We start from the raw sequence: 27,481 nt of genomic DNA, 5'->3' as shown, positions 1-27,481 counted from the left end.
ACAATATATAACAACATAAGTGTCATATTATTAAATCCTGCATGAACATTTTCGGGTATTTAAAAACAAACTTAATACATATTAAATATATAAGAGCTGCTATAACTCACTTTTTTTTTACGAAGTTTTAGTTCCGGGCAATTTTAAATTTAAATTGACTTATTTACACAACATTTTATTTTACGTGACATTTAATTATTATATTTTTTAAAATATATTCGAATTTAATTGAAATTAAATTTTATACTTAAGACAAATGTTTGTAAGCAGAGACTATGTATGAGAGATGTTTGACAATTACTTATTTTCAAACAAATTCGATTTCATTTAATTTAATATGTTGAAAAAGTTATAAAAAGTGGGTTGCACTTTTATCATTAGAAATGCTTTTATCAAAGTTACATACAATGAGCTAAAACAACCAGTCAACTCCAGAAATGAGTGGATTTCATAAATATTACATTATGTAGTTACTATAATTTTGTCTATGCTCGACAACTTGCAACGAGATTTCATATGCTTAATTCAGGGGATACAATAAAAATATAGCTGCCACAATGCTCTCAACAGATGTAAAACACCCAAATAATTGTACATTGAATAATTTCACAATTAATGAGAACCAATAAAATAAATATACTTATTTTAAACTCACAGAAATAGATTGGTTACTACATTATTCTCTATAAGCATAAGAATTTGATCAAATAAAGTCATCAGTAACTTCTATGAACATTTCACGTTCATGGTGTGACGGTCAATAGGGTTGATATAATTAATTGGGTTATAACCTACATAAATTTAGTAATAACTCACATCAATATACAACTTCTACATCAGTTACACAAGAAAATTTAAGTGAGGTTTTCACTGCAGAGGAATCTTAAATTATTAGAATTTCCTGACATATTTTACAGTAGAGCTGAATCATTGAATAGTACAGCTGTAACATTGTTATTTAAAATTACAAATTTGAAATTGAATGAATTTAAAATTATCTCTAACAACATAAACAAATGGCAAATCTGTCAAGTTAGCTCAATTATCGATGCAGTCTGGATTTCAGACCCATCCTTGCGTTTTCTCATTGACATGTGATTTAAAGAGAGGAAATACTGATGATTGGCCCCCAAATCCAAACCCTCAGCAACAGGGCACTGTCATAAATTTTAACTAAGTCCAGTTAAGTCTACTTACTAGTAAGTTAGTACTTAATTCTATTTCAGTGTTCAAAAATAACAACCAGGAATTTAAATGTTAAATGTTTTAGTGTATAAAATAGTCATATAGATTTAGTTTATAGTATAGCTATAGTATAAAACATGTCTCCATGTGTGGACCCTTTTTTTAATAGCCATTCTCACACTTGAAGAAAGCAAGATGTAGATTTGATGTTGCTTTTTTTTTTTAAAAACATTGTTTTCCAGATGACCTTTTCTTAGTAAATACATTTTGGAGTCTTTTTGAATCAAAGGTTGAAGCTATTGTGAAGATGGAAGGTTCAGTAAATCATTGACTTCTAAGCTATTTAATACCTGTTCTCCATTCCTGATTGGTCGGTGAGGAATACCATCTATTCTATATGATAAGAATATAAACTTCACATATTATACAACTATTTCTGCATGAAAATACTTAGGAGACATGAGAATAAGTAATAATATCAATTTACAACATTTTTAGAATTTTTGCCTGTCTATATTTGAAATGGTATAAAGGATAACCAATAATTTTAAGTATACCCAGTTTACATTAGTCTTAATTTTATTTAAAGTGATATACTTTAACACAAAAGTTATTACAATTTAAATTCCGAATTACCTATTCTTCATAACATTGCATATGCCAGGACAGTTAATTTCAGTTTATGGGTGTGCTTATAAGCATTATAGTTGATGTTGTAGGTATACTTAATTGTCATTTTTTTTTAAATCCATGCAAACAAAATCACACAAACATCTTGTATATACTTAATATAATCAAAATAATTTCCCACTAATATTGCACAAATTCAATATTTATAGTTTATCATGAAATATTAGTTAAGATTCTCTTTTCCAGCTAGTGTTAAATGGCTATGTCCCACCCAACGGATCATATTCCAAGATAACATTGTAATAAATCTGTAGAGACGTCAATTCTGTACATGAAATATATTTCCAAAATAACTATCAGGGGGTGATTAGGGATTGATAGTGATGCCAAAAATGCAATCAGTAAAATGTTTGTTTGTCTGTCTGTCTGTCTGTCTATCTGTCCATCTGTCTGTCTGTATGTATAACCATTATAGAAACAAAAACTACTGGACGGATTTTAACGAAACTTTGTACAATTATTTTTAATATTCCTGATCTGGATATAGTAAACTTTTCATCATGCTACAATTAATAGGAGCAGAGATTATTTATAGATTATATAAAAAATATCTCACAACAGCATATGTCTATCTTTTAAGGTTGACTCACAATAACATGTGTAACTCCCGATAGCTTAGCAATTCGAAGCTTTTTCATTACATTTGTCTACTCCTACGTTTATAACACTCTCAGTCATCCCTAATGAAAAAAAATAACAGTATTGACTATTCCATAAAAAAGAATCATAGAAATCATACCCCTAAGTGATAAGGATTGTTCACCAAATTTATATGGCAACACATTGTTTGCCGGGTCAGCTAGTTCTTCATATTTTTGGAGTAAACCCAGGTACATCAAATTTTATTATCTAATTGTTTGGCCTTGGTAGAAAATATGTTTATAAGCTCGTCGTATCTTCTAAAGCGAAACTTCATCATCCGAGCATGAGATGGAACTCGGACTCTTAATATGTCCACTTCTTGGCTCTCAATATCTCAACCACACGACTTGGAATGGCGCCTTAAAGAGTATCAGGTTGAGTACATAGTTCATTATTAAACATCATTATTCCTCTGAAACATAGACAGTATACTTGGGACATTGTCCGTTCTAATTCTCATTAAGAAACATTTATAAATGCTTTTATACAAATCTGTAGTAAGTCTCATACAATTATTTTATCAATATAACTTTATAATATTATAAACACATTTGAGAGAGTATTGAATTAAATGAAAATATTAATAAAAAATATCCAATTCCATGTAAATATATGTATCCATTTCTCGTGTAAGTAAATCTTTAATACCAAAAATAATAAATAAATCATTCTAAACCCATGGACAAACATAGCCCACTACCCTCTTTAGACCGGTGAACAATCATAGTTCACCAGCTTCATTCCTTTAATTCCGTGAACAATCATAGTTCAACAGCTTCATTCCTTTAATCTCGTGAACAATCATAGTTCAACAGCTTCATTCCTTTAATACCGTGAACAAGCATAGTCCACCAGCCCATTACAATAACCTGGTAAACAATCATAGTTTACTGGCTTCTTATCTACCCTGATGAACAAACATAGTTCACCAGTAACCATTACTGAAAACATCCAAGTATAATATTAGCATATTAAAAGCATCTTGACACATCATCATTACATGTTAAAGAGAATCTTTACAGAAATAATAGCATCTTCATTCATGGCAACCATGGAAACAGGGAATTCCTCAATTAAAAACAATTCATAAAAGCAAGAATACCTAATGGTTTATCTATATCATCATCATCATCATCAACCCATTACTGTCCTTGTGCCAAGCACGAGGCTCCTCTGAGAATGAGAAGGATCCGAACACTGTCCACCGTGCTGGTCCAGTGCGAATTGGTAGACTTTACATAAGTAGGTACCTTCGAAAACATCTATATAAAGAGTTTAACATAATGCATAAAAACTTATACAGGCCTTTTTGAGTTCTTTCCGCTTCTTTTTGGGTTCTTGCCGCTTCTGAAGTGTAATAAACAACAACCTTTATGTAGTACATATGTATTCAATGATCACATCAGGTTGTACTGTTACATATATTTGACACCATCTTAATTCCATCATCACTTATTTCTTTAATGAACCTTTATTGGTTTGCTTTATTTCCACATTTTCAACACAACATATTATTAGGATAACATAATATAACATTGATCTAATGTATTTTTCTCCCGCCCCACTAACTTCCATTTTTTTAAACACTGACAGTGACAACTATTCTTCTTTTCTTAATTCGAAATGTCACAATTATCAGATCGGATACTCTATACCTATAAGGTTTTAGTATAAAATTGTTTAAAAATAATTATTAAATTCGGAAATCATGACAGTAGCGATATTACTTTATATGTATCGTTCAAGTCGCAAGTAGTTGTATCTGCACTGTATTTGTTGTTTCTTCTCTAAATTGGACCTTCTGAATATCTTTCATTGACTTTCCTTAATGCAAACATTTTTACTTTTATACACGAAATATTGAACCCAGTTTCCAAGTTTAATTAATATTAACTTGAAAGATATCAATTTTATTAATGTAGTTTATAATGTCTGTGTAAATGGATACCCTAATTAATATCTATTAATGCAAAAGATCAAGCCTAAAGACTTTTAATTAAGCCTATTAAGATGCAAGCAGACCTCTATTAATCTTTGCCACATTGCTTTTATTTTGCGGGCAGTAGAATAGAATAATTTAATGCCAATAGGCCCATACTATTTCATCGCTTTAAACCGATATATTTTCTCTTATAACATAAATTCTATAAAAAATGCATGTTTGCTTAATAAATATTTATAGCAATAAATCATTCTATTTTACATCTCACGAGTGACATATTGTTATTATATTTATATGAGTCAGGATTTTAATGTCAGTCAGTTCCTAGAAAAATTTACAGATAACTCCGGTATCTGCGCTTGGTTTTTTGTTTCGTTTTAGATGTCCAAACTGATTATTTTTAAGGAACTGTAAAAGAATCTGACATAGCAGCCAGACGTAGGTAGTAAATTCTGTTTTGTTTTGTGGTAGGAACCTTTTATCTGCGAGTATTTTATTATGAAAAAGATTTTAACGTTGAGAATAAAGAAAATTGTAAATAGCGGTACAAAAAGTTAAGTGGGAAGGAGATTGTTACTAGTTTTTCTACCGTTTCTTTGTATGTTTTACTTGTTAATCTTTATTATAAATACCTAACTGTTGTTTATTCAATAAATAGCTGCTACTTGTCTTCCTTACAAACCGGTTATAAGTCATTTAAGTATAGTTATTATGATAGGTACATGTATTGCGATATTTTTAAAAAAGTAGAATAAAAATATAATGGCATCCTCCAAACCAGACCACGTTAGTGCTACTTATAAAGCATATGTACTTCTAGATATTACTATTATTATTGACAATGAGATTTAAAACGTGTTTTTTTTCACAGGTCGCTGTATGGGGTAACAACACAGTAGCAGAGGTTGCCTGTGAACCTCTGCAAGAAGCTGGCGCGGTGATAGCTGGTCTACCTTCAGGGCCCTTGTCTGCTCCTCAAGCGCTCCCGCTAGCCGGGCCCCTACCTCCACCGCTCGCCTTAACTGGGCCACCAACAGCTCTACTGTTTCTGGGAGGTTCTAAAGCTCCCGTGGACCCCAGGGCCCCAGCAGTCGCGTTGGAAGGCGAAGTGCTGGTCGTGGAATATGAACCTCCACAATGGGATGGAAGAGATTTGGAGGTTTTTCTCGCATGGGAAAAAATCTACGGTAATTATGATGACTTATGATCTTAATTCAATTTTTCATATTATTTATGAAAATGTTAATCCTTATGTGACAAATACATATATTGAGTGTGCATAAAAATAATCGGTTCGGTTCTCGCGGCGGCCCCGATATTGTATTTAAAATGACATCACTAAACTGTCACTATTCATCCACACCAAACGTGCTTGCAAAGTTTCAGCTCAATAATTAGGGTTAAAAATCAACCAACCGAAGTAACAAGGTAGGTTAAATAAATGCTTTTCTACTACTCTAGCTCTACTACTGAAACTAATTCTTAAATTTAACACTCCCTAAAAAGTCACGGATGGACTTAAGAAGACTTCTTCGAAGGTGGTAGTACCGTTTGTGGTTCGACTCCGGCGGCACCACCGCCACACCTATTTCTACCTAATAACAGCAGTGTTAGGCGCTGCTGTGTTCCGGTTTGAAGGGTGTGGTAAGGGAGACATACTTCTTTGAGGCGTTCCAGCTTAGTCCTCAGGGGTAGCGGCGCATCTGTGGCCGTCCTCAGGTGGGAATATCTAATCCTATCTACTTGATTACAGTTGTCCATGGGCGGCAGTAGTCACTTACAATCAGGTGGACTGTATGCTCGTCTGCAACTCCTATATTATAAAAAAAAGTATAGACATAATTTTAGATTTTGGGGTCTTTAGCTTCTTAGCCCCAATGCATCTGCCCCTGAATACGTACATAAGTAGGGAGTCGTTTACCCACCTTTTAAAGTTCAACTCTACGCTTGATCACGGCAGTTACGTGTACGTAGTATTACAAGCGTTGCTTTGTATTCATATTCCGTTCATACGAGCAATGTTTGTAGAAAGCGGTTTGGCAATAATGAAACGCGTACGCACGCATTTGTCCGGTAATCTTTCGCAGAAGTCTTTGCACACTAGTGATGTGCATAGTTACCATTATGTTGAAACGAATAATCGATATTCGAAAGCAAAAAAAATAATTCCAATCGAGTATTGCACTGAAAATTCATGTACCTATACCAATTTATGTGAATGATTTTTCAGTACTAAAATTGGTATGGTATTTATTAAACAATTTTAGTATATTCTTTTTTCGTTATAATATTATTTTTAGCACAAAAAAATAGAATTGGGAAGGACACGTTACCCGATACTAGGAATAATTTGAAGTATTAGTCAAGAATCCTAGATGGTATTACTACGTGAACTCATAATAAACCCGCTCCTATTGATATTACAAGATTAAGAGATTTATTAGATCGTTATTCCTCGATTATTTGAATATTGACACAAAAAGATGTTAAGTCTATCCCAACACTACACTACTGTACGCGAGGCTAATATATACAAGATGCCGTGACTATCATATTGATCAAATCATGAACTCCTAGTACCTTCAGTGGCCAACTGTACATAGAATGAAAACGTTTGAGGTCATAAATTTGTTTCTTTCTGTAACTGTAATCTAGTTTGTTTCTTTCTTTCCGCGTGGTTCAATGCCCACCCTGTCTGAAAGTATAAAACTTTATTAATTATTTATTTGTATGCACATTTATTATTATTGTTGAAAGTTTTCAGATTTAAGTGCTAAATAACTATTAATTACGTATTACGAAACGTCATTTAATTAATCGTAAAAATAAAGTTTTACTGTCGGTATAATGTGTTAATTTTAACGGCCACTTATAAATATTAAGTATAGGTATGCAGTTCAACTTTGAGAACGCTTGCTCAATCGTTTCTCAAGACTAGATTTATGTGAGACTATATAAATTATGTAAAACGCTTTCTTTCTTTTTGTTACAGCTTCAACGCTTTTCTCCGCAATTGAATTGTACGGAAAACCTTTGCTTAGAGCGGCTGTTATCACCAAAGAGGAATATCATTTACTTTTCTATTACTTAGAATCTGTGTCCGAAGCAAGCGAGGCGCTTACTGAACGAATGAGAAAATATATAGACTCCGGCTTGTTGTCTAGTAACAGCATAGAAAAAGAAAATGATGAGACTAAGTCTCTAATACAAGAACTCGATCTCGTAGTCGAAGACCATATCGACCAATCGAAAAGTATCTTATCTGAACTGATCCAGGAAGGAGTATTGTCACAACACGATATTGACTCGTCATCAGAAATAACAACTTCGGAGTCGAACGATCAAATCTCTGTTAATCGCAAGATCGATGAGGACAATAGATCGAGTGTGTCTTCAGGTGGAGGTTGTCTTCGTAAATTAATTGTCGATATCCCAGTAGATAGCAATGAATCAGTGGTTGACAGTTCAATTGTAGAAAATAACGGAAATGTTACTACTGTGACAATTAGAAAAGGTGGGCAATGTTGTGCAGACCATAGAATATCCGCTGATGCGACCGATAACGTTTGGTCTAATGTCAGGTGGGATTTTCTCAATCCAGCTGATTTCGGATACGATCAGATTCCGAATGTAAAGAGAAGTCGATCAGATTCAGCCATAACTCCAGTAGCGAGCCGACGCAATGAAGATAATGAGATATATGAAACTTTAAGAGACGACGAGAGAGATTCCTGTGGAAGTATGACACCTTACGAATCTATAGAGGACTTGTATGATTGTATAAAGAACGGTGTGTATAACAACGTTGGGGCAGAAGAGACTTCACCATCAACGGAAGGCCAATCCGAGCCCCAATATCCGGATTACTACGAGAAATCAATCACTACACGCCAGAGTTCTGCAAGTAGTGAAAAAAGTGGAACCTCATCCGCGTTTCCATTTTCGAAATGCGGTTCGAGCGATTCGACCGGCGCGTACACATCTTGCGAATCAACAAGTGGAATAAGTACCTTCGCGACGAAAAGTATTCCGGAGTCGTTGAAACTTAGAGAGCTGCCTCCCCCGCCGGTAGAGGGAGAATTGAGCGAGAGCTCTATTCTACTGAAGCAGTTGTTTATGGGTGAATTGTTGGACGCTTATGGGGAATACTTGTCTGCGTATCCGTACGCTCGTGCGCTGTTGCGGAGGAAGGCGCGCCGTGACGAACACTTCACCGCGTTAGCTGACATCCGACGAGGCGCTGCTAAGTACACCATTGCTGACTACCTAGAGTTACCGGTAAGTGTTTTTGTAATTTGTTTTTTACACTTTTGTATTTAATTTGTAATTTACTTACAGGTTGAAATAACACGAATTATCCATAATAATAGACGCAATCTTGCTATCTAATGAGCCGCTATGTGCTGAACTTTAATCAAAATAATAAAATATTTTGATCTCTCGGATTTTACAAGAAACGTTTTATTTAGATAGGATGTTATCACGGAAGGCTTAAAAGTTTTTTTTATGACTATGATCGAAGCCACTGGTTATTGAGATTTAAATCCTTATTTATTAGATCACGATATGTATTATTCTTATCGTATTTAAAATATAGCAGAAATTTCCACAACAGTCAAATATCTTTAAAATACCACCTACAATAACTATTTGCAAGTAATGCCCATATTTGTTACGTTAGGTCATCACTGTACATTGATTGCCGTTTGATCGTGGCCGCGCGTCGACCGCGCGACAATCGCACGCGCCATTCAATGCTAATGGGCAGGAAGAGTGCGTGTAACTCTCTCCACAGTAATTACACCATTGTCTCGTCGGCGTTTCAGATTTAATATGACCTCGAAAATATGACTGCATGAGCAATATGGCAAATTTACGAAAGACCTACTTTATTAATAATAATAAAGTTTTATAATTACGATTATTTTATCACGGATATCGTGACACAGTGATTACTAACGCGCAGAGGTTGCTGGTATTCGAACCCCGGTCAGGCAGATTTCTTAAGGCTGAATTTAGATTTGTGATCTAAGTCGAAAAACTTTTGCTTTCGTATTTGTACTATGAATGTAGATAATAAGCTTTATTTACTTATATACTGGTATACTATGACAACTATAACTACAGTAGGATATTTAACTGAAAATTATCACAAACAAGGCAACTGCTATCATCGTGAATTACGTTGCAGTGTCAAATAATTTTACATTTCTCACCTATGTAAAAAGGAGCGCTATAGACTACGGGAGAAATACGGTTACAAAGCTAAGTTCTTTTCATTTAAACGATATTCTAAAACCTACTTGGGTAACTAGTAATTATACTTTAATTTACTTAAATTTAAGTACATATTATCAGAGTTAGATCATCTATTGGAGCGATTACTCTTCCAATATCTTACTTCACAAAAGGCAGTCCAAAACTATTCTGTAAGTACAAACGAGAGCACATCGTCACAAGTCGTGAAGGTTTATTATATATTTAAGGCTTTGCGACGCTCACGTGTAAAATGTATTCGTGATTCCGATTCTATCGACGACCCTCAGGAATTCAGCGATATGGCATAAAATGTTAAGCTGTTAGGGCTGACAACTGATACTGATTTACAGATTAATTATTTGGTTTAAATGTAAAATAATAATAATTCTGAAAACATTAAACGTGCTATACTTGGTTATATATTGTTCCAAAGCCGTTTCATTCTAATTTTAGATTCTGAAACTAAGATTATGTATTGTGGGTGCCATAAACATACATAAATAATAAACACACACAATAAACAATATCTGTCTGATCCCGGAGTCCTTTGTGTATCGGTGGTATAGTGTAGTGGTTACTAATAATTAATAATAGTCCTGCTATTACATATTGTCCCGTCTAATAATCAATACATATATACAATTCTGATACATAAGTTCAATCCCATAATATTTAAAGTAATACCTATGTATGGCAGGTAATATCCATATACATGAAGTAGAGTATGAGGAGAAAAAATCATTAGCGAAAAATATGAACCCTACATAAAATATTTACTTCTCCAATAACCATAATATCAATCTAATGTTAAGTACCAACCCTACAACACCATAGAACATGATCCGATTTGATAGCGCATCACTAAATGCCCCGTCGCCTGCGCAGCCATTCACCGAGTTTAACGTTTATACATGTTTTCGTTTAACGCAGGCTACATCCAGTCGACATTGGAAATCTAAAACCATTTGCAGAATGTTTGTACCTGTTCGTGTTTTCAAATTATTTTTGATGCAAAATTATTTGTATGTTCGTGTGGTTGCTCTGCGGAAGTTCTACATCATACGGCAGTGTGTTGATACTATGTATATGTCGTGGATTATTGTAATAATAAGGCCTTCCTGCTTAGTTCTCAGGAACAAAGTAAGGATACAGGAAGATCGATCTAATTTGATATTATCTAAATTCATATAATTCATACTCATATAATATATGTTCATAAAGTTTTCGAAGATTTGAGAAGTTTACCAATACGCACTAGGCCAGCGTTGTGGACTATGGCCTAATCCTTCTCATTCTGAGAGGAGACCCGTGCCTAGCAGTGGGACAGTAATGGGTTGATGATGATGAGGTATGACAGATACGAGTACAGCAACTAATTGTGATGGGAAAAGTAGCTGGCAAAAGAAAGATAGGTGGGTGAAAGAAATCTTGGATGCGAATTATTAGAGAGTGGACAGTGATAGCGAGTGCTGCCCAACTATTTCGTCTCGCTAAAGATCGAAGAAAGCTTGCAGAATTGACAACCAACCTTCGCTAGTTGGAGAGGCACTTTGAGAAGATTAGTTCACATTACGTTTACGACTGACTCATAGAAGACATTCAGCTGAGGCTTACCGTATTATATGCCAGGTATAAATTATTTAAGACCGCCAATATTATAGTAGTAGATACCCGACTTAGTTGAGAGTGGTGACGCATTTGACCTTTCCATCTATTTTGTAACATCCCGTGGAATCTTGTCTGTCTGTGATTTCTAAATATGTGTCAAATTTGAAACCAATATTTGTGTACTCGCCAAATATTATATTTGAATATTTGTGTGTCGCTTCGTCTGTTCTTGTGTTTATTTGTCCGTTTATACTTCATTTTGACTAACTTTACATGCTTGAACTAATTTGGTAGGAATTTGACCAAAAAAAAATAATTTATAGAACTTTACTAGAGCAAATTATAGGACCACTTTCTATCTAAAACTTACACTATTCTTATCTTTTGGCGTATTAGAGAAAACGGATCAGTTTATTTTTAGCGTGAGTCGAAGTTACGCGCACCGATGTAACACATAATTTAATTATAGTATTTACCTTTGCCTAATAGTCATTTGCTGAATTTTTTTTTATATTTATACCTAAACGATGAGGCAGACGGGCTACCTGATGGAAAGTAGTCACCGTCGCCTATGGACATTTGCAACACCAGAGGAGTCGCCAATGCATCACCGGCTTTGAAGGAGAGCTCTTTTTACACCTCTTTTGAAGAGCCCCATGTCATAGCGCTCCGGGAATACCTCAGAAGGAAGTTTGTTTGAATGCATAAGAAATATTTAATAATTACGTCAGAGAAGTATACTTATACTTTTTATGCGCATAATGTGCTTTTATGAGTAGACACACTCTTTTTTATAAAAATTGATAAACTGCGCGTGGGCGCTCGTAACTAAATAAACGAATGGACATTAAGAGTGGGCTATTTAGTTTCCTACGGAAATACTGCATGACGTAATCGTATGTGACCATACTCAGCGTATGAAGACGAGTAGCGGTGGGGTGCCCGCCCACGTTAACCTAAGGCTGGGTACTCATTAAGCCTGTAACTGTAACCGAATTGATACGGTAAATAATGTGCTAATGCTCTGTAACCAATGCGTACTAATGTGTCCGCAAAACACGTCGTTTCGCCACGAGCCGCTCGCAAACCACGTACGTTGTCGATCTTATTTTCCCATTGCTGAGCATCGGTCTCTTCAGAGTGAGAAGGATGAGGCCAAAGTCTACCCCGCTGGCCAATTGGGAATTGGCAGACTTCACATACCTTTGATTTTTTTTTAAAGATTTTCTCAGGTATGCTGCTATCCTCACGATGTTCTCTTTACGGTTAAACCAAGTGATCATTAAGTGACTTCTCCGAGGCGTTCCAGCTTAGTCCTCAGGGGTAGCGGTGCATCTGTAGCCGACCTCAGGTAGGAATATCTAATCCTATCTAGGGTTGATTACGGATGTCCATGGGCGGCAGTAGCCACTTACCATCAGGTGGACTGTATGCTCGTCTGCTACTCCTATATTATAAAAAAAATCAATACGCACATAGCATTGAAAACCAGACGTCTGGGATGTGAACTTCATGATCGAGAGGAAGTGTTTCAACCACTAAGCTATCAATGCTTTTAGCGAGCTACTACGAGCCACACTATAGACATTGATTACAGTAACTTCAACGGTTACAGTTACAGCCCACTAGTGGGTACGCAGCTTAAGGGCAGTCGCCTACACATTTCTTGTCATCAGCCACCGATCCGCCATGGATGTTAGGCATAGATTATGCGTATTATACTCTTACGCACTCATAAATTGCATATTGATGAGATTGTTTTAATATGCAATAATTAACAATGATAGAGCTAATGGAAATTAAAAGTATATGGGCGTTATTATACTATAAGCATTTGGTGTTAAATCAGATTTAGTGTGGTGTTAAATCAGAACAGATTTTATAATATAAGAATAGCAGACGAGCATGCAGTCCACCTGATGTGGCTACTGCCGCCCATGGACATCTGTAATCAACCCCAGATAGGATTAGATATTCCTACCTGAGGTCGGCCACAGATGCGCCGCTACCCCTGAGGACTAAGCTGGAACGCCTCGGAAAAGTCTGTCTCCCTTACCACACCCTTCAACCCGGAACACAGCAGCGCCTAACACTGCTGTTATTAGGTAGAAATAGGTGTGGCGTTGGTGCCGCCGGAGTCGAACCACAAAGGGTTCTACCACCTTTAAACTTAACTTTAGTGTACTTAAATGGAAACACTGCAAATCAATATATGTATGTACCTACTACTTATCGCATACGAATATAGATAATCAGTCATTTGCGAGAAAATTCGCAGATAAAGTCTTAGTTGAAGTATTATTACTTTTGGTTGGAATGTCATCATTATAAGAAATAGTTTTATTGAAAGCAAAATAGTGAAGGTTCTTTCCGAGAATTTGTACTTGACATAACTCTCTAGTTCTAGTTCTCTCAGCTTCATGCATAACGAAAATCGAATGCTTTAAATTACATTATCTATACGAACATATTTTATTTTTATCTTTTCAAACATATAAATCAAATGTGTGCTTACGTTACATTACATATTTTATTTTTATCTACTCGAACATTTAAATTAAATATCGTATATGCAATGTGCATACGTTAAACTTAAAATATGAAAGGAATTTTTCCTTTATTTTCGTAATAATTAGTGAAACCATAGGCTTCAAATAATCGAAACTCTGTAAAACTAATCTACGTTATACGACGTTAAACATAAAACAATGAAAGATTATATTTTACGTCGATATTAGCACGAAGTCATAATAGTTAATGCGTTTCAAATAGCCGTAAACAAGCTGTTTGACGTAGAAATAGCTAATAGGATGATAACTGTAAAGTCAAGCGTAGTAACTGATTACTGAGAAAGAAGTATACCAAGTTACTCTTAGTTCCGCATAGGATTTATTTAAAAATACATACTACTCGTTATATCCTTACTAATATTATAAATCCGAAAGTAACTCTGTCTGTCTGTCTGTCTGTCTGGTTGTCTTTCCTTCACGCCTAAACTACTGAACCGATTTTAATGAAATTTTGTACAAAGATAGTCTAAAACTCGAGAAAGGACATAGGATAGTTTTTATCCCGGAAATCCCACGGGAACTAGGGATGGCGATCTAAGATCGATTAATCGGAGAATCGATGTTTAAGATCAAAAAGTCGATTATTTTAATCGATATTAGTCAGGATTGAAACGTAAACTATGCATTTGATCAAGTGATGATCTTTAGCAAAGTTGTTTTCCATGAGCCCACGAAGGTTTCAGAATTTCGCCAGATGGCGCCACTGTCATTCCAATGAAGGTACGAATTTTCAGTTTTATGTATGTTAGTAGTATGTGTTATTATTTTCTTTTAAACGCGGGCGAAGCCGCGGGCGAAAGCTAGTCCTATATATAAAATTCTCGTGTCACAATGTTAGTTACCGTACTCCTCCGAAACGGCTTTACCGATTTTCACCAAATTTTATATGCATATTCAATAAGTCTGTACTATCTATTTTTCATACCCCTTAGTGATAAGGGTTGCTCACCCTTAATATTTTTTATTTATATGGCAACACATCGTTTGCCGGGTCAGCTAGCTTTTTCATAATCAAGAAGTAGCAAGCATGCAGTCAGTGTCAGAAGTAGCTGAATAATGACATATCGAATAGTAACGTTCGCTATTGTATATATCATGTTCAGTACCCTTACCATGAGTTTTCAAAACATCCCACAATTTTACGTTACGTTTACTCAATCAATTATTCGGTTCCGTTTGCTTTAGTAGATTGAGTAAACGTAACAATAAGTAAGTGCTTAAGTCTTTTTGTCTGCCTCACATGTGCGCACAAAAGAGAGACAAAATATAAAGCGACATTTTGTCAATTTAGAAATTTAATGTTACGTTATTGACACTATAGTTCTGATACAATCCGCTACAGGCGCTGATTTATTTTTGTATGGGCAAATACGTAAACAAATACCAAAACAGTCATATTTGTCAAAACGTAAAAACACATGGTAAGGGTACAGTTACTTTGACGCGTTAGTGTTCATCTAATTATGACGCTACGAGTATTCAGTTATTTATGAACGATTGGTTGGATAAGTATTTTTGAATCCTTATTGTCTACTTTTGAAGATGACTGTACGTACATATGTCGGAAAACAACAAAGTTACTATACTCATTAGATATAATCGCAATAAAGATTCAATACTATCGGCTTCATAAATAGGTGTCTATAGAAGTATCCTGTTTTATATTTCCGTTTCTCATTTGTGCTTCTATTAACATCTTACATGTATCGATTATGCATGTCTTTGATATCATGTGCATATAATATTTTATTGCACGCACTTGAACATAATATACCGAGGGTTCCATAAATAGACAAATGGAGACAAACTAGTAACTACTCGTCATGTTATTTACATTTTTACTCCACTGCGGTGGGTAATGTTATTTGAACGTATGTATGTAATATGTTTTTTTTTTTTTATAATATAAGAGTAGCAGACGAACATGCAGTCCACCTGATGGTAAGTGGCTACTGCCGCCCATGGACATCTGTAATCAACCCCAGATAGGATAGATATTCTTACCTGAGGTCGGCCACAGATGCGCCGCTACCCCTGAGGACTAAGCTGGAACGCCTTGGAAAAGTCTGTCTCCCTTACCACACCCTTCAAACCGGAACACAGCAGCGCCTAACACTGCTGTTATTAGGTAGAAATAGGTGTGGCGGTGGTGCCGCCGGAGTCGAACCACAAAGGGTTCTACCACCTTCATGTAATATGTAATATGTATGTCATATTCTTTCGTTCTACAGCGTAAACTGTGTGACGGATTTTAAAATGTGAGGTGTCGTTGAAGTTGTCTAAAGTATGGGAGTGTAAAGTATGTCACTTCTCTATTCGGTAAATAACTTTACAGCCGGTCTTTTTTATAATAATTTCTTACTAGTAGTAAATTGATCATCAATATTAAGCCGTGTACTACACGAGCTTAATTTTTTTTCCACTATTTTCGGGGCACCCTGTACATACGAATTAAAAATATAGTATTGAAGTCTCAAGTTTTAAAACTCGTAGTTTTAAGCAAAATAAAGTGTTCTGATTACTTTAGTCGCGATAAATTAATTATAATTATTAGTTAAAATTGTCTACAACTTACAGTTAAAATACAATTCAAGAAGCAAATTAGAAAATTTGTTGTACATATTTGTACGTAACAGGAGTAAAATATTATGGTTTGATGGTGCGAAAGATAAACCAACAATAGTAAGAATATTTCTAAATCAAGATGGCGGTTGGAACACGGTGTTTAAGTGTGAATGTGCTGAGACTATCGTGATTAGAATTCTTAAATGATCTGCGTGTGAGTTCAAACGGCGTACCAACATTCTTTATACTCTGTGCCTCCATATACAGATTATAGATTGCACAGATTAGCAAAGTAGCGAATTAATTCAATCGAATGCTATTTGCAGCAACTATTGAGATATCTATTTCTTGTAAGTCTGAAATAGCAAACGAGTTTGAAGTTCGTATGACGGCAAGTGGTCATTGTCGCTCTAGAACTTCTGGGGTCCTACCACCATCTTTTAAAAACCATCATAGTTCAGGAAAGTTTTATTTCCTCCTTAAAACAGTAAAATATTCTGTCATACACAGTTGAACAAACTTAAACCCTTATTAATTTTTCGCTTATTCATTGTATAAAACCAACTAAAACTGTCATATTTTGCTTAAAAAGTTAAATTTCTTGCAAAAAGAAGTAAAAGTATGAGTCAAATAATATTGTTTTAAGAGATGGTAGTAACCCCCCTGTTCGAATCCCAGGCAACTTTTGATTTTTTAAAAGTTAATTATCCCTTGCCATAACGATGAGGGAAAACATCATGTGGAAATCTACACGCCTGTTCTTTTAAAAAAATGTTCTCAAAGGTATGTGAAGTCTACTGCACTTAGTCAGTGTCTCAACAGTCTTCGAGGAGACCTGTGCTCAGTAATGGGAATATATGAGAGACTCGCTTTATTTAAAAGAAAAATTACACGTATTACGGTCAGTTGGTATACGGTGGGCCGTCACGATATATTATTGTATTTTCCTTAAATCTTTCTTGAAAGTTTCATTTCCTCAGTGTAATGTAATAATATATTACAGCAGACATTGAGCATTCCCGATGAGTATTGGTTAAAATACTTTCAACCAACGTCCATTCTCCACTTCCGGAGCGGACATACCACGCGCTCTAACGCATTTCGTAGGTTTCTAACAATATATCCGCGTCTCTTATATTAGTTTAAGATTCTTCTCACAATTATGCGTTAGTTATATTAGCTTAAGAATCCTGCATAGCTGTGTGAGATAAAAATGAAGATTTATACACCTATTTGCAATTTAACATAAAAAATTGCCTGCTTATTTGCTTGATTTTGTTAGAAATAAATGAGTGTACCTAAATAAAAAAGCCACTAAAGAGCTTACCACTTAAAAAGAATCTGAGCCACAAAGAGACACTAAATAAAAGTATTCTTGTCATAGAACTGCATTCAGCAAGTATTCCTGACGTGAATCACAGATACGTTGCTATTCCTGAGGACTAAGTTGGAATCCCTCGGATTATATTTCAAACACATGTCACATATTATGTCACCATGCAAACCGGAGCACAGCAGCGCTCAACACTGCTGTTATTAGGCAGAAATAGGCTCCGGAGGCAAGTTCGACAACCATCAAACTATTTGTACAACATGTAACATAATGGAGATATCAATTCACTTTATTAATTAGGCTCTTGCCACGAACGTGCAACATGTGGAATGATCTTCCTCCTGAGGCTTTCCCGGAGTGCTATGACATGAGGCTCTTCAAAAAGGGTGCAAAAATATCTCTTTCAAAGCCGGCGATTCATTGGCAACTCCTCTAGTGTTGCAAATGTCCATAGGCGACTTTGACTACTTTCCATCAGGTAGCACGTCTGTTTTTTTTCTTTATATTTATTATTTTCTATTCATACGGTGCGAGAGTAGCTAAATTCAGAATTTCAAACGCACTTGTAAATTATTACGTACGGTTCACTAGACGCATGCTAATATTATGTGTGAATTGACAAATTTTCATATTGTAATCTGAAACTACACTACACGAAATAGGAGTCAGTTTTGCATCAAATATTTATCATGTCGTTTTCAATGGGTACAGGAGAATACGTAATAATTTATTGTTATCGTTAATGCTGTGCTACTGAGTAAATCCAGGCCACGCTCGTATAGTAATGTAAGGGGGCTCACACACGAATCGATTGTTGATCAAGGGCATCGACGAGCAATCGGTTACGTGAAAATCGTCGTTCGATAATTAAGTTTATTATTGGATCTCCATGTGTGACTGTATCTTCTAAAATGTATTCAAGGGAGGAAACTGATCCAATGTTCATCCTCGTCTGATCCGTTCGATTGAATTTGACATCGATCGACTTAAGAATTGGTGATAGATAAATGACATTTGATTAGTATGGTAACAATCCTCGTATTGATTGAAGATCGAAGTTGATTTTACCATAGACCGATGACAATCGGGCACCCTTTTTTTGTGGGGATACCCTTCATGGGATCCTCTCAGCTGCGGGGGTAGCGGAGAGGATATGCCGGACTCCTACCGGCTAAAACCCCACGGTGTTCCTCTGGACGCCTTTTGTCGGGACCACGGGTACGCTAATAGCACTCGTCCGCGATCCCGACGGCGTTTGCCCGCGTCCGGGTCCGCCTGAGTTCGGGGTGTGCGGGCACCCTAAGAAGTACATATGGAAATTGAACTGCACAGATGTTACATATGAAAATACGGTTATGTAGGAACGAAGCTAAGTAAATGTTAATACGATTGGTAGAGACGTAAGAAATATAAATACTGCGTGCTTATGTTCATGGCTTGCTTTCGTAATGTGAGCATGAACAGTTTATAATCTTGTCAGATTTTAATATTTCCAGGATAAATTAATTAGTTGTTTTCAATGTTCTCAACATGTATTGAGGATAATTATATTTAGCGAGTAAATCCTTGATTATTTTCCTTTATTCTAATTTGTATCATAATAACCTTTTTATGTAATGCACCAAAACATAATTCACCGCTTTCTATTAAACTGTTAAATCACCAGTTAAAAATTAATTTCTAAAATTATTTGGTTTTACAAATATTTAAAATAAATTATATGTAAAATGTAACGTGAAAAAATTAAATGTAATGAATAAAATTGTTAATAAAGGCTATCATTATCAAAATTTATTCCATAATAACTAAATAACTAAGCCTAAACAGCACCAAGCTATAACAGAAAAGTTAAGTTTAGTAATACTGTTGTTATAAGTTCAAAATAGACATGGTGTTGGCTCCGCTACAATGAAACCGCAATGACTTTTATCACCTTTAAAAGCTATCACATTTCATTGCTAATTTGCTTTCGGCTGAATAAGGATAATAATTATTGAGGGTATGCATTTATGTGGATTTCACCGTAACGGTTTGTAGTATAATGTAAAAGTTAAGCCATTTTTAGAAGTAGGTAGGTAAGTAGATTTATATTCATCTAAGATCCTAAGTAGTGTTAAAGAATGTTATAATTTTGCTTTTAGGTACGTCTTTTTGTAATATAGGAGTAGCAGACGAGCATGCAGTCCACCTGATCGTTCGTACCTGATACCGGCCATAGGTGCGCAGCTACCCCTGAGAACTAAGCTGGAACGCCTCGAAAAAGTATGTCTCCCTTACCACACCCTGTAAACCAGAACACAGCAGCGCTTATCACTGCTTAACACTGCGCTTAACACTGTTATGAAGCAGAATTAGGTATGGCGGTGGTGCCGCTGGAGTCGAACAAAGGGTTCTACCACCTTTATACGAACACGTACGTGACCGTTGTTCAGTTCTGTTTTAAACATTCGGGAATTTGGTGTTAACTAAAGTATTAACACTTCAGGTGGTATAATTTCACCGTTTTTGTGGAGTCACCAGACATCATATAATTTCGTCAAACAAGAATAAACATCTTATTCTAGATCAAAACTGAGACATTTCCATTTAGAGACAAGTTTACGAGGTGATGTGACTTGCTTAAAAATATGCTAATGTAAACATTTTGATGACTGTTGAACCACTTATATTTTACCCAGTTTTAAGTGGGTTTAAAGTGGGTTTGCAACTTTTCGGGAACTACGAGTATAAGTCACGTTATGTAAATATCGGGTACCTAACCTACTTTGCTTAATAACGTTACTGGTCAATTATAGTTGCATGTGTTTATGTAAGAATCTCGAGCACTTACGTACCATGTCAACCGTAATAGAATTTGTATTTTAGTTAGATAACATTTTTCCTAGAAGCTGCTAAAACCGTAGAAATCTCTAGTGTACAACGTATAGGGCTTCGGAAGTAGATTCTATATTCATAATAAAATATATTTTACTTGAATTGAAGGTGGTAGAACTCTTTGTGTTTCGATTCCGGACCATACGTATAAGTATTTCTGCTTCATAACAGCAGTGTTAAACGCTGCTGTGTTTTCGTTTGAAGGGTGGTAAGGGAGACGTATTTTTCCGAGGCGTTCCAGCTTAGTCCTGAGGGGTAGCGGCGCATCTGTGTCCGACCTCAGGAATATCTAACCTATCTGGGGTTGATTACAGATGTCCATGGGCGGCAGTAACCACTTGCCATCATGTGGAAAAAAATGAATGTAGAGTCGTCCTCTCTGTCACTTTTAATTGTGGACTTTATATGTGTGTTTCACTTTGAAGTACTTGTTTAATTATGTAAGTATTTTTGTACTATCAGCTTAATTGAATAGATTAAAATTATGCTATTTTGATTTAAGAGCAGTACCATTATTATAAGTTGTTACGTATCTACAAAAATGACTGTTTTTGTATTTGTTTACGCATTTCCCATAGATTTCCAATCAGTTCTGATACAGTCCGCTAGGGGCGCTGATGAATAAATCAATGATATAAGTCTTCGCATACACCGCTAGACTACACTTTCTTTTTAAATTTAATAAATAATTAATAACTACTACCTATACTATATATGAACTTTTGTCTTCTTTAAAACACATTAAGACCTGTTCATAATATACACATCATATTTTAGTGTGTAATAAAACTCGTTAGTGGGATAACGGTGAAAACTGACATTTTGACTCTCTAAAGGTTAAATAATTACATAACACGTGTCGAGGCTTTTTTCGGAATAACCAACGGTATAATGTCTTCAGTTTAAAATTTATGATCATGTTGACATAACGTTCATATCTGATGGGTTTTGAGCAAGTCGTTAATCCATTACTGTACCTCTGCTGGACACGAGTTTCCTCGCAAAGTAAGACGGATTTGAACCTTAATCTAGCGCGCTGACCAAGTAAGGATTGGTAGACCTAACTTTTAAAATCTTTTTTCAAAAGGCGGGCAGGATGTTTTGCTTCACTGTAACCATCATCATCGTCAACTCATTACTGTCCCACTGCTGGGCACGGGTCTGCTCTCAGAATGAGAAGGATTAGGCTATAATCCACCGCGCTGGCCAAGTGTGAATTGGTAGACTTCATATACCTTTGAAAAACATTTTTTTTTCATACTTCTCAGGTAAGCAGGTTTCTTCGCCATGTTACGCTTCACCGTTTAAATAATAATTTGTAATACATACATAAATTTGGGAAATCAGAGGTGCGTGTCTGGGATTTGAACCTCGGACCCCTCGATCAAGAGGCGGAGTTTCTTAACCATTAGGCTATCATGGCATTGTAATAACAAGTGTATAATAAATGTTTAACACACACAACTTTGAAAAATCAGTGGTGCGTGGAATTAGAATCCCGGTCCCCTAAATTGAGAAGCGGAATCAAATCACTAGACTATCACTGTTTGCTTTCGAGCAAGCAGCCTGCTACTATTAAGTTACGTTTCGTAACTAGACACTTTTCTGAACGGATTTTGATAAACCGGTCCATATTGTCTGCGTAACACATCTCTGGTTTACTGTTTTATACTTTAAACTGCGTAATAAGGAAGGATTGAAATAAGAAGAATAATTGCTAACCGTTCTTTTTACGCGAGATTGAAATAGATTCATTTGATCTTATTACAAAACAGTTGTTTGAAGAACGTAAAGAAATGGTAGTTTTTCGGATCTATTTATCCTTATAATAGACAAGACAAAACAAAATATCATTGCATTGCTGGCCGACTCTAAAGATTCTTAAAATATAAAAAAACTAGCCAATTTACTTCGTTAAGTTAATTAAATCTTCCGAGGGAATCATTCACCTATGTATTTACAAATAATGTTAGTCTAATTTTAGTCTTGAGTTGTAGAGGTCCGGCCTTCGATTCGCAACTTATTAAGGTATTTGTTTTAGAACTAACGTACGTATTAGCATTTGCTCTACTTCGAAAACATGGCAAAAAAAATCTGCATATCTTAGAATTCTCCATACCTTCTAAATGGTAGATGAAGGCTACGAATCCGCACTTGTACAGAGTATGACCTAATAAACATACTCTAAAAATATATCCACATCCAACATCCTCTAAGTTGTTAACGATGTCAATCGTAGCCCATGACCCACCCACATCTGTACACACATCGAGGTGCGTGTGCTGCGACCACTATCCCCCCCCCAGTTCTGCTTTCTACACGCGCGATTTCACTCGCAGAGGCGCCGATCCGCTTTTTGTACTCGCACACGCGATTTTTCACAAATACCTGCCGTTTTAGCACCTGTTACGGGGTTGCGTGTAGACTTTTTCTGATAGTTATCCTATTCTTCGACTGTAATGCATAAGAGTTATATAATATCTGTTTTTGTTTTCTCAAGAAAGTAATGAATGTGATTAATAGGTTTTAATTTTGCTAATGGTGCATGAACTAGGCTATCGATATCGTAGTGATACGAATTTTGACGCTCCATTCCGGTTTCGAATCTAAGGCTTGATGATTTCGATGTTTGCTTTAGAATTTTATTATTATTTGTATTAAAACTAAAGAAAATCTTTTCAAGGTTGCCAATACAATCTTTAGCTAAACTACCTAACTCCTTCACATGACGTCAATAAGTTGGTGTCTTATATCTGAATCAGTGTAGCCAAAAAGGGAAAGGGTTGTCCGTTTAATTTTATTTTTAAGGCTATTTTTAATCGTGTAATTGTTATTTAGGTATGTAGGTGTGTAAATGTTTAGGTATGTAAGGTAGATCATTTATTGATAGATTCCGAATACCGAAGATTTCCGAATCAAACCAACATTTTAGATGTATGATTATGATGTGTTAAAATATTTAACTGTAATATAGTACGTAGTAATTTGTGGTAATTCGATTTGAAATATATTTCTACTATAAATCAATCCGAAATAATATTAGCGTGAAAAGTTTTGCATGAAAATGTTGACAATGTCCTCTCTATGTCTCATTATACTTAAGCTCTTTGGTATATTCAATGAGGGGATAACACTAGAGCTTTAAAATATTGAGGATGACGACAAAAACAATTCACATATACACATTTTGTTTAAGTGATTCATACAGCAACAATACTATCATTGCTATTATGCTACTAGAGTTATAAATTGTGCGGCGCTCACAATAGAATTCTTTGAGAGTTTTTCGAGACAACGTCAGAGGTTGTCGAAGCTTTCGTTACCGGTGCAACCGGCGATGACTCACATTTGAGTCAGACCTCAACCAAAAGCTGACTAACAATCACGACTCCCAACTCCATTAATAAATTCTTGATATATCTTAATAATTATATTTCTTAATACTTTAGAGTATCTTAGCTTTTGAACACATTTCCGGAGTCTGAAATTATCGTCAACTTAGTAATCAATCGATTTGGACCAATGTTGAAATTTGGAATGGAACAAATGTCAAAATTTCACCAAAGGCCCCGATCTGTCACATTTGACATAATGAGTAACACAACTTTCTTTCATAAATCTCACTAATCTGTAGCAGGTTGACGTGAAAACAACAGATTTCTCGTGATATATGAGAGCATAGTCAAACGTGTTTATTGAGTGTGCCTTCACTTAAAATATATAGGTAGAGCATTCATTCATATAAAATGACGTTACAAAGTTGATGGTTCAACTGTTAATATAGAACGCAGATTATTTGCAAATTTGCGATCAAATATGATAAATATATATTTTTTATTAAAATGTTTTTACTGTACACTTTATTTTAAAATTATGATTCAAATCAAGGATTAGCAAAGTTTTGAAGTGTTCTCTCGTTGAACTTAATGTATGACGTTATGTACTTTAATAGCTACAGTAGGTACAAATAATTTGTACTACTTAATTTTATTATACTTAAGTATTCTATTATTATACTATACTATAATTGTGCAAATAAAAAAATATCAATGAACATTGCGTAAATCTTTTTATGAATTATTTCAATAAATCGTTACGCAGTTTAGAGTACTAACATGACATGATCTCAAAATCACGATTTAATTTGCATAGTAGAGATAACCGATAAAGTAGAGTCGGTAGAGCCGCGGGGTGAGAGGCTGGTTAAAACATGAATAATACATTTTTAAATCAGCTTAACAAGATTGTATTGATGTTTACATGTACAGAGAACCGCACATGAACAAGACAATATACAATGGCTGACTTATATGTATATATAAGGCGACCATCTTAGTTAGTAGGAGTGACGTATCTGCGAGGCTTGAGGTAGATCTCCTGTTCTATGTGTAATTGGTTGCAGATGTATTAGACAGCAATAAACACCATCGGGTGGAGTGCATGCTCGTTTACTATTTCAATAATAGATAATATAAAATATAGCCAATTTACAATGTGTACGAACCCAATGACAACATATATATGTATGTCATAGATTAGTAAAGATACTTAGCCGCCTTGAAATTGAATGAAGTCACAAACGGCTTATTAGTAAGTTCTTTTTTTGAATTCTTGACAAATAAAAACATTTTTAGAGAAAATTTACGAATAAATAACTAATACTGCGTAATTTACATAATAAATAAATAATTATTTCAAATATTGTAGGGACATTTTAGCACGGAGACGTGGCAAAACTTTTTTACGCAACTATTTCAATTCTCAAAACTGGGTACATTTTCTTGTTAGGAGTTTGTAATCTTTACTAATGTATGATTTCAATGCAAAAAATCAATAAACCTATGAAGAAGCACGAAGTGAGTTCGTTAAATTTGAGCAAAAAAAACAATTACATGTACTCATAGATCTATTACCTATATAATAGTATAAAATGTCATTGCATGTACTATGTATAATGTATAACCAATGCTTAACTTATTCATTCGCTTATTTTACTGTGATATAAGAAATAAATGAGTTATTTCTATCTTAATCCAACTTGAATTCCTGATCTGAGTGTCGTTTTAACATCGTGTGACGCATAAGTTAGGATTGTAACTCAAGTGCCGTTGTGTGAATAACTTCTTTATTCCCCTTAGTTGCTTTAGGCTTTGTTTGTTGAGTTATTAAAGGTTATATAAAAAGTTGAGAGCTACTTTGTTGCTTTGAATCGTTAAACTGTGGTAAGAGAGACATGCTTATCCGACGTGTTTCAACTCAGACCTTAGGGGTAGCAAAGCCTTTGTGGCCAACTTCAGACCACATATGGATCATACCACAAATCAGGCCATCATATTCTAACTGTTATATCCCAATACATATATGAAACCCTAACGTTTGTAAGGAAAACCATTAATAAATTTGTAAAACGGTGTGACACGCATAATGTATATACAATACATTTAAAGCCATAATCAAAATCAAACTGAGCCAAAAATCAAATCAAGCTTATTATAAAATTTCTGATTATATTGATGATAAAACAGGGACTGATCAATAACAAAATTTTTAGTAAATTAAGAAAATGTCAAATTATAGCTTGTGTGTTCAGCAAGTGTATCTCTTGCTGAACAAACTTCTACTAGATAAATGTAAAGCAAGATACTGGAGCTAGTGCTTTATTAATTATATGTAAAAATGAGGGCATTTAAAAAAAGAGAATAATTATCATTAAAAAAAGACAAACCCACTGAGTATCTTAACGTATCTTCTCAGTACAGGACGCGTTCCGATCCAGTAGTAGTATAAGAAAAATATTGTAACTGACAATTTGTAAGTACCGCCGTTGGCCTATACAAAATAAATATATTTCATTTCGTTTCGTTTTATTTCATTATGAGGAGTAACCATACCTACCGGTGGAATAATAGTAAATCTATGATGTAATTCATATCAAAAAGAAGTGTGTAAACTCATCAGAAAACTAGTACAAACACCACACCCATCTTGACACAACTTGTCGCCCTTGTGCGGTTGCCATTACGCCGCGTACATTGCCTCAACGCAACAACTTGGAGGCTAAATCAATTCCCATAGAAACTAAACATACGACTCATGTGAAGGTCTCCGAACAGGTTGCGAGAAGTCACGTTGTATCTTCGTTAGTCTGTACAATCCACGCAGTTACAGCAATTCACTCAATAAGGTCATATTGTTTGATGATACTGATAGATCCTAGTTGCATACGTTTATGGCCTTAAAAAGGAACAAGCAATCAACTAATTATTTTTCTTGGAAAAATATGCTGCATTCTTTAATACGAAGATACTATTCTATAATTAATATTTTGTCTTTTAATTTAATTGTCTCTACATAATTTTCGCTCCAAATATATTTTATTGTGAAAAAAAAACTTTTTTTAACAAATTGGACACAATGGCAATTAAATTAATTCCTCTAATTAGCAGAATAATCTCAATTTAGATGGCCATCATTTTAAATTGGTAAAATTAATATGAAACTACGCAACGAGTTCATATATCCGTAACAGAATTAAATCGTAAAAAATATCTCAATTTTATTTATAAAGCATTAGTATTTTAATTCATTTCTATTCTACCTTTGTCCAGGTATATTGCTCCTGGGAACCGTAACGTATATTTACGTGAAATAATGTGCAACGGAAGTTCGTCTGTTCTGATTATTCTCGGTTGAGCTCTGTCCACGCAACATCCGTTGTATTGTACGTATTTAATTCCACTGCAGAGCCATTATGCACCGCTGTTATAGCGCAGCCTGATTTAGTTCTAAGAAGGGATTATTGTTAGGACATAT

At 35.0% G+C, this 27,481-nt stretch overlaps 1 protein-coding gene across 1 annotated transcript in view; it reads left to right on the top strand.

Annotated features, from left to right (window-relative positions):
* The window catches only part of LOC140753806 (uncharacterized), a 185,324-nt gene that overhangs the window by 69,821 nt on the left and 88,022 nt on the right, over nucleotides 1–27,481 (top strand). The window contains exons 2-3 of the mRNA XM_073088594.1: nucleotides 5,331–5,646; nucleotides 7,452–8,737. Coding sequence (XP_072944695.1) covers nucleotides 5,331–5,646; nucleotides 7,452–8,737 — 1,602 coding nt within the window. The remainder of the gene's footprint in view (nucleotides 1–5,330; nucleotides 5,647–7,451; nucleotides 8,738–27,481) is intronic.

The sequence above is a fragment of the Epargyreus clarus genome, unplaced genomic scaffold (genome assembly GCF_041222505.1).
Source record: "Epargyreus clarus isolate Ecla_fem2 unplaced genomic scaffold, WU_Ecla_fem_2.2 ptg000027l, whole genome shotgun sequence".
Classification (NCBI taxonomy): domain Eukaryota; kingdom Metazoa; phylum Arthropoda; class Insecta; order Lepidoptera; family Hesperiidae; genus Epargyreus; species Epargyreus clarus.
This window is presented reverse-complemented; position numbering and strand designations above follow the sequence as displayed.